Source organism: Entelurus aequoreus, linkage group LG27 (assembly GCF_033978785.1).
Source record: "Entelurus aequoreus isolate RoL-2023_Sb linkage group LG27, RoL_Eaeq_v1.1, whole genome shotgun sequence".
Taxonomy (NCBI): Eukaryota; Metazoa; Chordata; class Actinopteri; order Syngnathiformes; family Syngnathidae; genus Entelurus; species Entelurus aequoreus.
In genome coordinates, this window is record NC_084757.1 from 29,352,237 (window position 1) to 29,369,539 (window position 17,303).

The 17,303-nt window shown below is 32.4% G+C and overlaps 1 protein-coding gene across 3 annotated transcripts in view; it reads left to right on the forward strand.

The window, feature by feature from the left end:
• The first annotated feature begins 3,856 nt into the window (after positions 1-3,856).
• Positions 3,857-17,303, forward strand: part of lhx4 (LIM homeobox 4) — a 26,014-nt gene continuing 12,567 nt past the window's right edge. The window contains exons 1-3 of one of the 3 annotated variants that reach the window (XM_062038529.1): positions 3,857-4,079; positions 7,223-7,394; positions 12,739-12,953. In XM_062038529.1, coding sequence (XP_061894513.1) covers positions 4,001-4,079; positions 7,223-7,394; positions 12,739-12,953 — 466 coding nt within the window. In that variant the 5' untranslated portion in view covers positions 3,857-4,000. Of the gene's footprint in view, positions 4,080-7,222; positions 7,395-11,926; positions 12,138-12,738; positions 12,954-17,303 lie in introns of those variants that run through there. The other 2 variants (XM_062038530.1, XM_062038531.1) reach the window with 2 other exon arrangements.

Here is a 17,303-nt window from a genome sequence, read left to right on the forward strand (position 1 = left end):
GCACATGTTGCTAGTAAAACTCACAAAGAATACATTACATAATGGATATTGCTTAAAATGTATTGAGCATCAATACTTGATACCTGTTAGAAAACACCACACATTGCGCATGCAGCAGTATCGACATATCGGACTCATATAATGTTATTTTGTAATAAATATCAGAAAATATGAGTAGAACATGTATAGTACATCATGAATGCCACCATTTTATACTCACATGCAAAATAATCCATACTAATATTGCATGAAAATAAGAACATATGATTAGTTTTGTCAAGTACATTATGAATGTCACTGTTTATATATTATATACTAATCTATACTTTGCTTAAAAATAAGAAAATATGATAAATTGTATAGTATGTCACTATTTTATACTTACTATTGCTTCAAAATATGATTAGTTTTATATAGTATGTTACATCCTTATACACTTATCTTAAAAATAAGATGAAGGAAATATGACTAATGATGAGTATTTCACTTTGAATGTAAGAAAACTATATATATATATATATATATATATATATATATATATATATATATATATATATATATATATATATATATATATATATATACATATATATATATATATATATATATATATATATATATATATATATACATATATTTATATTTTTTTTATATACACTTATCTTAAAAATAAGATGAAGGAAATATGACTAATGATGAGTATTTCACTTTGAATGTAAGAAAACAATATATATATATATATATATATATATATATATATATATATATATATATATATATATATATATATATATATATATATATATATATATATATATATATATATATATATATATATATATATATATATTTTTTTAAATCTTATTTAATTTTTTATTTTTTAATTTTTTTTAATTTAACCTTTCAAAGGGAAAAAATCCCATTGAGATTAAAAACCTCTTTTTCATGAGAGTCCTGGCCTGGAAAGCAACAGCATGACACTTATTTCCGCTTAAATTCAAGAAAAAAGGTACATTTGCAAACAGCTAAAATGATGTACTAAGCAAACTATAACCTGCTACCCAAGAATGTACAACAATTCTTCTCAACAAAAGAGGAGAAATATAACCTTAGAGGAAAATCTAATTTAAAACATTTGTATGCTCGTACAACACTTAAAACCTTTAGTATGTCAGTATGTGGAATTAAATTATGGAATGGATTAAGCAAAGAAATCAAACAAAGCACCAATAATATGATTAACTTTAAGAGACTGTTCAAACTACAAGTGTTCACAAAGTACACAGAACGAGAAATATGATGAACATCTTGAACCCTTTTTTTTTCTTTTTAGATAAAGATTATTTATGTATTTAATATTTGTTTACTTACTATATTATTTATTTATTATTCACTGTTCTGTTACAGAGAACAAGGAAATGGGATACAGTTGCTACACACTAAAAAATGTTGGGTTAAAAAAAATAACCCAATTTTAACCCAACTGCTGCATGGTTCAGAAAAGGACGACCCCCTTATTTGAGTTATTTTAACTCAACATTCTGGGTTATTTTTTTAACCCAACTATTGGGTTGAATTATTTAACCCAAACGTTCAGTTATGCTACCTCAATGTTGGGTGATGTTAATGAGATTCATCCATAATAAGATTCCCTTTAAAAAAAAAAAGTAACTTTTTAATTAAAAAAAACAGCCTTTTACCCAAAAATTGTTAATCATTTTTGAAAACCCAGAAATAGAGTTAAAATAATACCCTTGTAACCCAAAAAATGGATTGCTATTCATAAAAATAACTTCACAATTTAACCCCAACACTAGCAACTCATAAATTGGGGCGGTATAGCTCGGTTGGTAGAGTGGCCGTGCCAGCAACTTGAGGGTTCCAGGTTCGATCCCCGCTTCTGCCAACCTAGTCGCTGCCGTTGTGTCCTTGGGCAAGACACTTTACCCACCTGCTCCCAGTGCCACCCACACGGGTTTAAAAATGTAACTTCAATATTGGGTTTCACTTTGTAAAACGCTTTGAGTCACTAGAGAAAAGCGCTATATAAATATAATTCACTTCAAAATAACCCAGTGTTATTTTTTTTGTGTGTGTATGGTATGAAAAGGGGTAGGATTAAATAAGCTCTGCTTCTTCCTACTCCTTTTTGGACGTGCTGTAATCAAACAACTGGAAATATGTGATGCGTTACATTGTATCGTACACTGTAAAAAAAAAATTCTGTAAAAAAAAACGGTCATCTACTGGCAGCTACGGCTGCCAAACGAAAACCATAAAATTAAAGTAAAACATTGTAAACCAAAATAATGATCAAAAACATTATATTTACAGATATTTTCATGAAACGTTTTGCGGAAAAATATCGTAATTTTACAGATTTTTACTAAATTATTAAGATCAACCACCTTTAATTCCACAGAAAAATACTAGATATTGTCGGCCGATAAATGCGTTAAAATGTAATATCGGAAATTATCGGTATCGTTTTTTTTTATAATCGGTATTGGTTTTTTTTGGTTTTTTTTTTAAATTAAATCAACATAAAAAACACAAGATACACTTACTATTAGTGCACCAACCCAAAAAACCTTCCTCCCCCATTCACACTCATTCACACAAAAGGGTTGTTTCTCTCTGTTATTAATATTTTGGTTCCTACATTATATATCAATATATATCAATACAGTCTGCAAGGGATACAGTCCGTAAGCACACATGATTGTGCGTGCTGCTGGTCCACTAATAGTACTAACCTTTAACAGTTAATTGTACTCATTTTCACTAATTACTAGTTTCTATGTAACTGTTTTTATATTGTTTTACTTTCTTTTGTATTCAAGTAAATGTTTTTAATTTATTTATCTTATTTTGTTTCATGCATTTTTTTTAAAGGTACTTTATCTTCACCACACCTGGTTGTCCAAATTAGGCATAATACTGTGTTAATTCCACGACTGTATATATCGGTTGATATCGGTATCAGTAATTAAAGAGTTGGACAATATCGGAATATCGGCAAAAAGCCATTATCGGACATCCCTAAAAAATACCATTATTTTACAGATTTTTTTCTGAATTGTTAAGATCAACCACCTTTAATAAAGTGACGATGCAAACAGTTCTGCAGAAAAATACCTTTATTTAGATTGTTAGTATGGACATGGACTTTTATATAACAAGCTACATATTTAATGAAAGATAATTACTGTCATTTTACATGAATTTGAAAGTAATTTAAGAAAACAGAAAATGCTATGTATAATTAATTTGGTATTTTTCTGTAAAAAAAAAAAAAGGAAATATACATAGTTTGTCATTACTGGCATATTACTTAAAATAACAGGCGGATTTGTTTCTTTACAGATAATGTCTTCAATTCTACAGTTTTATAAACTATTTTTAAAAAATGGAAAAATTACAGTAGACATTTAGAGTAAATTAACCATAAAAATAGGATTTTTTTTTTTTTTTTACAGTGTATGCATGTTTCAAGTAAACTGAAACCGAAACTGAAACTGGACTGAAAAGGCCTCAGAATTACTTAAATAATAATAAGGTTAATTCGAAATCATATATGTCTATATCAATATATAGATATATATATATGAAACATGTGGGTCATCCTCCATGTGGCCCCCAGAACTGCAGTGGGCTATTTATGGGCTCCCCTCCTCCCGGATGCTCGGAGGAGGAGTTTCGATGACGACGATAACTGCCCCCCCTCCCCCTTTATTTTTATTGGAGCTCTCCTATTGGTCCTGGTGGAGCCTGTTGCCAAGATGACGTCACGGCCCGCAGCGCCGAATGGACCCAGCAAGGCTGTCTGATCCTCTCCCCCCCCCCCCCCAAAAAAAGAGCTCCGCGCGGCTCGACCCGGCACGGCACTGACCGGACGCCATCGCTGTTGGACATAAGAGCAAGAATCTCCCACGTCCCGGTGTAAAGATCCAGGAGGCAGGAGAGGGGGGCCCCCACCGTGTTGCGTGTCGGGATCACGATGATGCAAAGTGCGGCGATCCTCCCCACAGAGAGTCCCGTTAAGAGTTTACCGGACATCCTGGGAGTGCCACTGCAACGTAAGACACCTTTTTTCTTTTTTTTTTATCAACATTTGTGCATTTTGAAAGAAACATTTTCTTGCAATAGTTGCGTGTTTATTTGATGGCGGACACGCAGACATTAGACAGTAGGAATGCATCTTTCCTGATGCACCTGAACGCAGCAAAAGGCCGCGAATATTCCTGCCTTTATATATATATATATATATATATGAATTTTAATCTTATTCTAATTAAAATATTTAACTTTTTTTTTATTTTATTTTTTTTTACTAATTTGGCTTCCGACATGTTCAGTGTGTGAAATACAATTTAAATATGTTTAATGTTGAAAACGGCGATCGAACACTTCATTGTGTTTATTATATATACAATATAAACTACATAAAGGTGTGTTGCATAAAGATGCATATTACTTGTTTTATTAACTAATATATTTCATTCATAATCCCACAGTGAGAACTATTAATATAAAATACATGCATTTTATATTAATTAGGACAAAACACATATGAAAATATTGCTAATTATTTCAACATAAAGGTAGGAAAATAACCAACAAAAACTCATTAGTGAATTAAGATTGGTAAATAATAAATGTTACATTTTTGAAATATCTAAATAGCCAATATAAGGTAGGATTATGCTATTTAATTGTATAAATCGAAGCAGATTAAAAGATTGGATAAAGATCCAACCCCTCAGCCCCCCCGCAGTGCCGACATCCTGCACGCGTGGATTTAAAACATGTTTTTTTTCTTTCTAGGAATAAAAGGGATTTTTGTATTTTTAGGCCACTATTAAAGGAACTAAACGTGTTATATGCATATAAGTGGGCTGGAGACACGAGTGATTTGTGGACGTGATGAAGATGATAAGGCTCAATGAAATGATGATGATGATGATGGAGATAATGATGAGGAGGGTAGTCATGGCAACGGATGAGAAACTCAGCATCTTCTTATTTTGTCTTGCCTGTTGAAATATTTGTTCATTATTCGTTATTAAAGTGGCCTAAATCCTGTTTGATTAAAGTCCCATAACAGGGTGCTAAATTACTACAGGTGTCATTTGGAAATATTCTCAACGTGTGTTAGAAATAAATAAATAAATCATCTTTCCCAAGCATACGTAAAAAACGCAAAAATCTCCAACATGGAATATTTTTAGTCTGCACGTTCTTAAATGTTTGAGAGAGAGAAATGATGCAAAATTAGAAGTGGCTGAACTTTGGATTCATAATATAAATAGTTGTGTAGTTGTATTCATAAACAACAGAATATGATACAATTATAACTGCAACTGTATTTATATTAAGGGCTAATCTGCCCACATGTATTAGTTGTAGTGTACTTCCGGTTGTAGCTTCCTGCCAATTTGTTGTTTATTTGTATTTTTTTTTTATTGTTGCTTTTTCCTTTCTTATTCGTCATAAAAATGTTTCCATAGAATTTTCCTGAAAATCACACACAGAATGGAAATATTACACACACACACACGTGTGCGCGCGCACGCACCTACACACGAACACGCACAAACACACACATATATTTATTCATACATATATACATATATATATACTTCTATTACTTCATATGATGACGTCAAATTGAACGCGGGACACATCAGCACCGTGGACAGTGACACCCACCGTGTTAGTGTCACTCCGAATCAACTAAAACGTCAATTTTAATATTGTAGGATCGGGAACTATTTTGTGTATCAATATCAAATATTTTGCACAGTCTAATAATAATTTTTTTAAAAATGCTTACATTTAGAAACATTATTGAGCTGTCATTTAAATGGCATTTGATTGAACATTTTTGCAATATTTAATTAAAATCGATCAATATTTCACGTTTCATTGTGCGCTTATTTTTCTAATTGATGCTGATTGGCTGGATGAAATCACGTGGGTCATAGCGAGGCCTATGTCCATTTAAAGCAGGGGTGTCAAACTGGTTTCATCGCAGTTATTGTTGCCCTCTGAGGGCCGCTTTTAACAATGATTAATATATGAATATACATGTATATATAATACATTAACAATATATTTTTTTTACATAAGCTGCAAAAAATAAAAAATAATTTTACTTTAAAAACTGGCAGCTCAGTCACCAGAATTTTACAGTAAATGCAGTTTTTTTTTGTTTTTTTTTTACAGCATATAAAAAAAAAAGGAATAAATGGAATGGAATAGAGAAACAATACCACTAAAATTCAAGCAACCTAGCTGCCAGTTTGTTTTTTGTTTTTTTACCGTAAATCTTGTTTTTTAATGTTTTTTTAATGTTTTAGTGTCTTAAAAATAACAGTACTAAAGTTAATTTTATGGTAAAAAACCCCCACATAATTTGACCGTAAAATCTATTGTCAATTTTACAGTCTAAAATTTGATTGATAATTTGTTTTGAAATCACAAGTGGAGCAGATTTTTAAGCACAGTATTTATCTTTATTTTAACAAAAAAATATATAATATATGAAAATGTATTATATAAAATATATAAACATTTTTGGAATACATGATAATATAATATGTTGATAACGTTGAATTTGAAAAGATATGCAATTGCATGCATTACATGATTTTTAATGTCAAAATGAAAAGAACAAATACATTTAGTAAGAAAAGATTAAGCCTTTTATTAACGCGTATTATTTCCAATACAATAATGTGGGGGCCAAATTTGGCCCCCAAGCCTTGAGTTTGACACCTGTGACCATTTATGCTCCAACGGTAATAAATGATCTACAAGTCTTGTACTTTGCTAACACAATATAATAATAATAATAATAATAATAATAATAATAATAATAATACTTCTACTAATAATACTAATAATGATGATGTTGTGAGAAAAATCAATTAAAAATAATGAAATTCCAACTAAAGAAAATAAAGCAACATGTAACAATGACATAGAATTTTTAAAAAAAACAATACACAACTCAAGTGAATCACCATGTGGCTCTTTTTACTTAAAGTGCTCATTTCATGCTATTAATGAAAAAAGTGACAAATCCTGTAATATTTTGCTACCTTAAAGCATCATAATATCATATATTGACGGATTTGATCATTTTAAAAAGTGAGGACAAGATGGGGATTTATGTTGTATGTGTGTGTGTGTGTGTGTGTGTTGTGTCACCCCGTAGAGATCCCCCAGTGTGCCGGCTGCAGTCAGCACATTGTGGACAAGTTCATCCTGAAGGTTCTGGACAGACATTGGCACTCCAAGTGCCTGAAGTGCGCCGACTGCCACACGCCGCTGGCCGAAAAGTGCTTCTCTCGGGCTGGCAGCGTCTACTGCAAGGAGGACTTCTTTAAGTCAGTATTCACCTTTGACCTTTGGCATTTCTCTTGACCTACTAACACACTTAATGGGCTGAGAGTGAATACAACCTTCCTGAGAGAACACTAATCATAACTGAGAGGAATACACAGATTTAAAGCAGGATCTTGTGTATGTGATATTTATATCTGAATGCATGCAGGCTGTGTGAAACTCAATAATGTAGTCCATTCATTTCAGCAATTTCACTTCAAATATGAAACTAATATAACATCGTTACATATAAAGTCAAGTTTTTATGTCTTATAGTTTTGATGATCATGGCCTGCAGTTTTTGAAAAACCAAAATGTTCTCAACCGTTAGACTTGGACAAACTTTAATGATCCACAAGGGAAATTGTTCCACACAGTAGATCAGTTACAAAGGATGGAAAGGGTAAGGATGGAAAGGATAATGCACACAAGGGCACAAAAAGAGGGCGGAAACAAAAGGTATTAAGTAGACTAAAAATGTAGCAATATGAATACAACATAATGTAATATTTACATATAGTATATAATATATACTGCTCTATTATATTATATTATTATAGAATATATACAATATATAAGAAATCCCAAATACCATGTACAATATTACAGTATAGCTGCAGAAAAAAAAGGTTTTCATAAGCTGTAAGACATAATCATCAAAATGATATCAAAAGAAAGCTTGAACTATCTTGAGTTGCATGTTACTAAACTATGTCATATATTCCGTTCACCTTGTAAATCTAATTGCTGGAATAAACAAAACTTTTGCACAAATTTATAATTTTTTTTGTTTCACTTGTAATAATAGATCTACTGTAAATTTGGCAACGATAACAGGCCTGCTCTTTAGATGATTTCCATACAAATGACGCACTATATTCTAGACGTAACTTCATAACTTATATAAATTGCTTAGATTTTTTTATTAGATTTCAGAGTAATTACAGATCCTTTGAAAGCAAGACTCGAGATAAGGTTTTGTTGCTCTAAGCTTAGTGGATGATGGTTTAAACCAGGCAGTGGTGTCACATTGCAGTCATGGAGGGACGCTTGTAACAGTGAATTATATATATATATATATATATATATATATATATATATATATATATATATATATATATATATATATATATATATATATATATATATATATATATATATATATATATATATATATATATATATATATATATATATATATATATATATATATATATATATATATACATTTTTGTATTTTTAAATTTTGTAGTATTGGATTATTATATATTTAATTTTTACATACGCTGTAAAAAAAAAAAAAAAAAAAAAAGTGATTATACTGTATAACTGGCAGCTCAGTCGCCAGAATTTTACTCTAAAATTTCCAGAGTTTTTTTCCCTGCATATATATATAAAATAACTGGAATGAAAAGGAAAGACCGTACCACTGTTTTTTTTAACAGAAAAATTCATGCAACAGAGCTGCCAGTTTTTTGTTTTTCTTTACCGTGAAATCTACGGCTGTTGTTTTGATAGTGTATTACTGTATATGGACAAACAGTAGCAAAGTTGATTTTACGATTAAAAAAAAAACCAACCTAATTTGACCGTACAATTTATTATCATTTTAACAGTGTACAATTTGATGGATAACTTGCTTTGAAACCATAAGTCAAGCAGATATTTAAGTATTTATATCTACTTTAACAAAAATAATTGTTTTGGATTATGTGATGATGTAATATTTTGTTGCATTATTAGATAATATTAACGTTTAAAAGATATGCAATTGCATGCAGTGCATGTATTTCTTTTAATGTCAAAGTGGAAAGGACATACATTTAGTAAACAAAGAGTAAAAAAGTATTTTTTTAGGCTTTCACGGTCCACATAAAACAAAGTTGCGAGCCAATTTTGGCCCTTTGACCTTGAGTTTGACACAGTGTTTGTTTGACCTCCAGCATGCACAATCCTAAAATGGGGTTCTACAACAACAACAACAACAACTTTCCAAAGATATCAATGCATGATTGGAGTTATTGCACAGCTTTTCACACTTTTTTTCACCGAGTACCTCCTCAGAAAACACTTGGCTCTCCAATACCACCACAATGACCAACATTAAAATACAGGGGCATAGTAGGTCTAAGAATTCAATAAAAACAAAGCAGAGGTTTTATTTAACACACACACACACACACACACACACACACACCCACACACACACACACACACACACATATATATATATATATATATATATATATATATATATATATATATATATATATATATATATATATATATATATATATATATATATATATATATATATATATATATATATATATATATATATTCAATATTTTTGGTCACTGTAACATTACACAGTGTGAACAGTAACACTGTGTTTGAATATAATTAATAATTAATAATATTTCAGTGATTATTTGCCCCCCCCCCCTCCCCCTCCCCCGCGACACAGAGAGGGACAAGCGTAGAAAACGGATTCATGTTGCATACCACTAGTTCACAGGTGTCAAACTTAAGGCCCGGGGGCCAGATCTGGCCCGCAACATTATTTTATCTGGCCCGCAAACACCTGGAAATGATATGTGTCAATAAAGTACTTCATATTTTCTCACTAAATGTAATGGATTTTTTTCAGAAAAAAATATATGTACTGCTTGAAATTTCATGCTTTTTAAACTTCAATAGTATCCAATATTGCAACAAATATTACAGTATATTGTCATACTTTCCAAAAAACATTTTGTCTAAGTAAAAATACTTAACTTTACAGCAAACTACCCATCAAATTCATCAAAATGACAATGAAGTTGACGTTGTTCTTTACAGAACTCCTTCATTCGGCACTCCATCCAGCTGTATAATCACTCGCCATACAGCAATAGATGATATCTGTCTATTACCTGACACTTTCTATGTTAGCTACCTCTCTTTGTTTATAATGTATATTTTCTATTCTCTATTTTATGTTGCCCTTTCTTTTTTAAAATTTATTTATATATATATATATATATTTTTTGCTGCAGTTGTTACATATACTGTAATATTGTACATGGTAATTGTTATTTGTTATATATTGTATATATTATATAAAATATAATATAATATATCAATATACAAACCCTGTTTCCATATGAGTTGGGAAATTGTGTTAGATGTAAATATAAATGGAATTTATTGTCACATTTCCCAACTTCTTTGTCACGTGTTGCTGGCATCAAATTCTAAAGTTAATGATTATTTGCAAAAAAAAAAAAAGTTTATCAGTTTGAACATCAAATATGTTGTCTTTGTAGCATATTCAACTGAATATGGGTTGAAAAGGATTTGCAAATCATTGTATTCCGTTTATATTTACATCTAACACAATTTCCCAACTCATATGAAAACAGGGTTTGTATATTATATACTGTATATATAATATGTAAAATTACATACACTACCGTTCAAAAGTTTGGGGTCACATTGAAATGTACTTATTTTTGAAGGAAAAGCACTGTACTTTTCAATGAAGATAACTTTAAACTAGTCTTAACTTTAAAGAAATACACTCTATACATTGCTAATGTGGTAAATGACTATTCTAGCTGCAAATGTCTGGTTTTTGGTGTAATATCTACATAGGTGTATAGAGGCCCATTTCCAGCAACTATCACTCCAGTGTTCTAATGGTACAATGTGTTTGCTCATTGGCTCAGACGGCTAAATGATGATTAGAAAACCCTTGTGCAATCATGTTCACACATCTGAAAACAGTTTAGCTCGTTACAGAAGCTACAAAACTGACCTTCCTTTGAGCAGATTGAGTTTCTGGAGCATCACATTTGTGGGGTCAATTAAACGCTCAAAATGGCCAGAAAAAAAGAACTTTCATCTGAAACTCAACAGTCTATTCTTGTTCTTAGAAATGAAGGCTATTCCAAAAAATTGTTTGGGTGACCCCAAACTTTTGAACGGTAGTGTATATGTTATTTTTTATATTGCTACTATGGTACATTTTTAGTCTACTTAATACCTGCATTATCCTTTCCATCCTTACCCTTTCCATCCTTTTAAACTGATCAACTGTGTGGAACAATTTCCCTTGTGGATCAATAAAGTTTGTCTAAGTCTAAATAAATAAAAAAAACTACTACAGTTTTTTGTGTTAAAATTCTGTTGACTGAGCTGCCATATTTTTTTTACTGTAAAATATTGTTTTTAACGGTCAATTACTGTAAATGGACAAAACGATACAATTTGTTTTCGCGGTAGAAAAACTGGCGGCTAAATTGCCAGAATAAAAAAAGGATCTTGTACTGGTTTTTCCATGAACAATATAAAGTTGTAAAAACCAATGTCAATTTAATGGTGAAATTCTGGCAACTAAGCTGCCAGCTTTTTCCGTAAAACCCCCCAAAAAACTGTTTTTCCATTTACCGTAAAATTTTGTAAAAAAACCCCCCCCAAAAAACACTATTTTACAGTAACATTTTGTAAATGTAAAGTTTTTACTGTAAAATCAACAGTCTACTTAAAACAATTTATATAATTAATAATGAAATAGAGGCAAATTCATACATTATTCACTCTTACAAGCGACCAGTTTGGACATCCCTGCACTAGATGGAGCCACATGTTGAGGACCCCTGGGTCATGGTATTGCATTTTGCTGCGGTGTACGACTCCTCTGCACCACACCCGAGCAGCTGTTCCTACTATTTCCACCCTGTGATGTCGCTGAACTGCTCTCAGTAGGACGCGGCAGCTTGGCATCACTAAAAATGTTTCCGAAAATGTTGTGCCTATAATGTTGTGGCTTGTGGGTGTACAATAACAGGGACATCCACTGTGTGTGTGTGTGTGTGTGTGTGTGTGTGTGTGTGTGTGTGTGTGTGTTTGTGTGTGTGTGGAGGTTTCACCTTGCTTTATTTCCTGAGGGTTGCTGGTGTGATTTAAAGCCTCTCCTGAGTCAGTGTTTTATTGCTTCTCCTGAGGGTGTGTTTACTGTGAACACCACCTTCTCCTCCTCTCAGTACACTTCTTCTGCAAACACACACACACACACACACACACACACACACACACACACACACACGCACACACGCACACAGGCCGCAGTGCATTGATCTCGTCCATCCATCAAGCTGCAGACAGGTCTATCGTTAACAGAAATGCATTCCAGTGCTGATTTTCCCGCTTCAACAGCTGGAGCTCCTATTAACACAGACGTGTGCACCATCACTCTTGCACTTGGGATGGAAAATACTGGAAGTGCAGCACGAGGAACTCACCTCAGCAGGTCTACTTTGAGCACTTCTGACCTTCTTTTCTTTCCCCTCCTCCCCCTTGCAGGCGTTTTGGAACAAAATGTGCATCGTGCCAACAGGGTATCCCTCCCACACAGGTGGTGCGGAAGGCCCAGGACTTTGTGTATCACCTGCACTGCTTCGCCTGTATCATGTGCAGCAGGCAGCTGGCCACCGGGGATGAGTTTTACCTCATGGAGGACGGCAGGCTGGTGTGCAAGGTGGACTACGAGACGGCCAAACAGAACGGTGAGAGTGCAGGTGATGATAGATAACAAAAAGATTATGTCACAATGGATATTTGACAGGCAAGAGCAGAAAACCAAGATAATAACATTGCAGTTATGGTTGCCCTCATTATATATATATACATGTATATATATAATACATTTTAAATAAGCTGCAAAAAAATGTACATTTTACTTTAAAAACTGGCAGCTCAGTCAGCAGAATTTTACAGTCAAAGCCGTGTTTTTTTTACAGCATATAAAAAATTGAATAAATAGAATAGAATGGAGAAACGATACCACTGTTTTTAGTGGTAACATTTTTTTATTTTTTTTTTACCGTAAAATCTTTTTTTTTTTTTTATTAAAAAAAAAAATAAATGTTTTAGCGTCTTACTGTATATCAGACCTGGGTAAATTAAGGCCCGGGGCTTTTCAATATGGCCCGCCGGATATTCCCAAATAATATTTTTAGATCTTTAAGATGGAAACTTAAATATCTAAGTTTAAGTTATATATTAAACTTAAACATTTCATACATTTGTTTTTGAAACTGTAGTGGATTGTCCGAAGCTTAAGCAGGCAACAAAAGTAGTTTAGTACAACAAATTTATTTACCCATTATCAGAAGTGCAGGTTGAATTGAGTTGGCCGTGCAGACAAACCACAAGTTACTCCGGAGCAAACAAGACACACACAAGCCAAAATCACTTCCGAGTTCCGGTCTTCTGCCATTTTTTATATGTCTGTTGTGCGTCATCGTTCCTTATCGAGTGCGTCAAATGTCTTGTTTTGTTTTTCCTATCTGTTCCATAACAACTCGAATCCTTTAGACAGTCAACACATTCTGTAGACAGGTTGGCATGACTTAATATTCACTTTTGTCCCACAACTGGTCCATTCAATGGCACAAAAATACAAGAGTATTGAAAATGAGCGGACATTCTTAAAAGACAAGAAATATCGGTCAAAAGGTCAGAAATTCTACTACATAACATATGAAAATTCCGGTTTTCCTGGAAATTCAAGTTTGAGTTCATAATTCCTGGTTTTCCAAAGCCCTATACAAAGTATTTCAATGGTTGGAATCTGCGCTTTTGCATGATGTACGAGTTACTATGGTAATCTAATTAGTTACTATGGTCCTCTAATTAGTTACTATGGTCATCTAAGTCAGTGGTCCCCAACCAACGGGCCGTGGCCCGATTGGTACGCACAAGAAATTAATATATCTATTTTTTTCAAATTAAATCAACATAAAAAACACAATGTACACGTTATATATCAATATAGATCAATACAGTCTGCAGGGATACAGTCCGTAAGCACACATGATTGTATTTCTTTATGAAAAAAAATGAATAAAAATTGTTATTATTATTATTATTTTTTTTAAATTTCACCCCCCCTCCCCCCTTCCGGTCCGTGGGACAAATTTTCAAGCGTTGAGCGGTCCGCAGCTACAAAAAGGTTGGGGACCACTGATCTAAGTCACAGCAGCTCAGACGAGGTACCAAGCAGTGTGGGCGGGGAGCGTTTCCACGGAGTGTTTCCTGAAATGCGGGTGTCAGGGACAGACGCGGAAGGACATTTTCACAACAAAGTTCTAAAGCTTAGTGATACATCAGATGTATCAGATTGTAAGTGTTTGGTTTTTTTTACCCTTCGCGTTCATATTTCGCTGTGTTTGTTGCATTTTTGTTGCATTTCGCTTGATTGTAAAATATGTGGATGGGGAGGGGGTGTGACGTTCATATGTTGTCAATATTCAGTGTTTTATTCTTCATAGTTAATATTGTAAATCACACATTCTTTATTTTCATGTACATTCTGGGTGTCTTTTTCAGTAAAAAAAAAATTCAAATTCCATTCCGTTTTTTTCAGGCGTTTTTAGCATTCAATCAGACATTATTGTGAGGTTTTGTATTAGTGGTCCTAAAAATAGATATACCGGCCCCCAGACACATTTTTTTCTCTAAATGTGGCCCCTGAGTCAAAATAATTGCCCAGGCCTGCTGTGTATGGAAAAATACAGTACCAAAGTTGATTTTTACGGTAAAAAAAACTGAGTCGGCGGAATTTAACCGTAAAGTCTATTGTCAATTTTGCAGTCTACAATTTGATTGATAATTTGTTTTGAAATCATAAGTCGAGCAGATATATAAGTACAGTATTTATCTTTATTTGAAAAAAAAAATTTTTTTTGGAATATATGATAATATAATATTTTGATTGTTTTTTAATGTCAAAAGGGAAAACATATTTAGTAAGAAAATATTAAGAATGTTATTAACGCATATTATTTCCAGGCTTTAGCGGGCGACATAAAATAATGTGGCGGGCCAGATTTGGCCCCTGGGCCTTGAGTTTGACACATGTTTGACACATGTGACTTAAAGCATCCATTTATGGATGCTTTAACGGATAATAAATGATCTACAAGTCTTGTACTTTGCTAACACAATATAATAATAATAATAATAATAATAATAATAATAATAATAATAATAATAATAGTAATACTAATACTAATACTAATAATAATAATGATGATGATGATGTGAGAAAAATCTATAAAAATAATGAAATTCCAATTAAAGAAAATAAAGCAACATATAACAATGCCATAGAACTATTAAAAAAACAATGCACAACTCAACAATATATGACAATGATTTAAGAAATAATACGTAAGATGTATGCTTGGAAATGGACTAATAATAGTTAAAAACATGGCTGAGTGCAGCATACCTTAATAAAGTATACTTAACTTGCTGTTATTGAGCAGCAAAATATTTTGATATTGTTACAACGGACTTTGGTGGTGAGTTGTGAAATTAATTAATTAATTAAATTATTACCCCCTCAATTTCCCTTCTCACAAAAAGCAAAAAATACAAATACAAATGACAAAATATATATGTATAAAAAACTGATTATAAATATATAATTAACTTTAAATAAGTATAAGAAAACATACACACACACAAACACATATATATTTATGTATGTATGTGTGTGTGTGTGTGTGTGCGCGTATATATATACAGTATATATATACATACTGTATATTCTTGGCCTGTAAAGAGTTATGCACATACAAAAAAATACTGCATGAAACATTGTTATACCACTGCAGATTCATCACCAGATATACAGTATATATACTTTTAGACAAAACTGAGGTGATTATACAAAGTATGTGGATAGATGGATGTTTTCATGGAGGATAGTTTGCTTCAGATACAAGGTTAAAGGTTAACAAAAATACTGTTAAATGTAATGCATTAATCAAGTGATAAATACAAAAAAAATATTAATTATACATACATACACACACACACACATACATATATATATATATATATATATATATATATATATATATATATATATATATATATATATATATATATATATATATATATATATATATATATATATATACAGTTGTGCTCATAAGTTTACATACACTGGGAGAATTTATGATTTCTTGGCCATTCTTCAGAGAATATGAATGATAACACAAAAACCTTTCTTCCACTCATGCTTAATGGTTGTGTGAAGCTATTTATTGGCAAACAACTGTGTTTACTCTTTTTAAATCAAAATGACAAAAGAAAGTACCCAAATGACCCTGATCAAAAGTTTACATACCCCAGTGACTTTGATCTGATAACATGCACAAAAGTTGACAGGTTTGAATGGCTAATCAAGGTTCCAATCCTCACCTGTGACCTGTTTGTTTGTAATTAATGTGTGTGTATAAAAGGTCAGTGAGTTTCTGGGCTTCTGACAGATTATTACATCTTTCATCCAGTGCTGCACAGATGTTTCTGGATTCTGAGTCATGGGGAAGGCAAAATAATTGTCCAAGGATCTGCGAGAAAAGTCTCTGCGTAAATGTCACAAAGTATCCCGCTTACATTACGCCAAACAGCACAGAGACAAGCCTCAAAACTTCTGGAACAAAGTAATTTGGAGTGATGGCTTTCTTCTGGAGACTCGACCATGCAGCCCATTTTTCTTCAAGTGCCTCCTTATTGTGCATCTTGAAACAGCCACACCACAATTTTTTAGAGAGTCCTGTATTTCAGCTGAAGTTATTTGTGGATTTTTCTTTGCATCTCGAACAATTTTCTTGGCAGTTGTGGCTGAAATCTTTGCTGGTCTACCGGAATCCCTCATTTTCCACTTCTTAATCAGCGTTTGAACACTGCTGATTGGCATTCTCAATTCCTTGGATATTTTTTTTATACCCCTTTCCTGTTTTATGCAGTTCAATTACCTTTTCTCGCAGATCCTTTGACAATTCTTTTGCCTTCCTCATGACTCAGAATCCAGAAACATCTGTGCAGCACTGGATGAAAGATACAATGGTCTG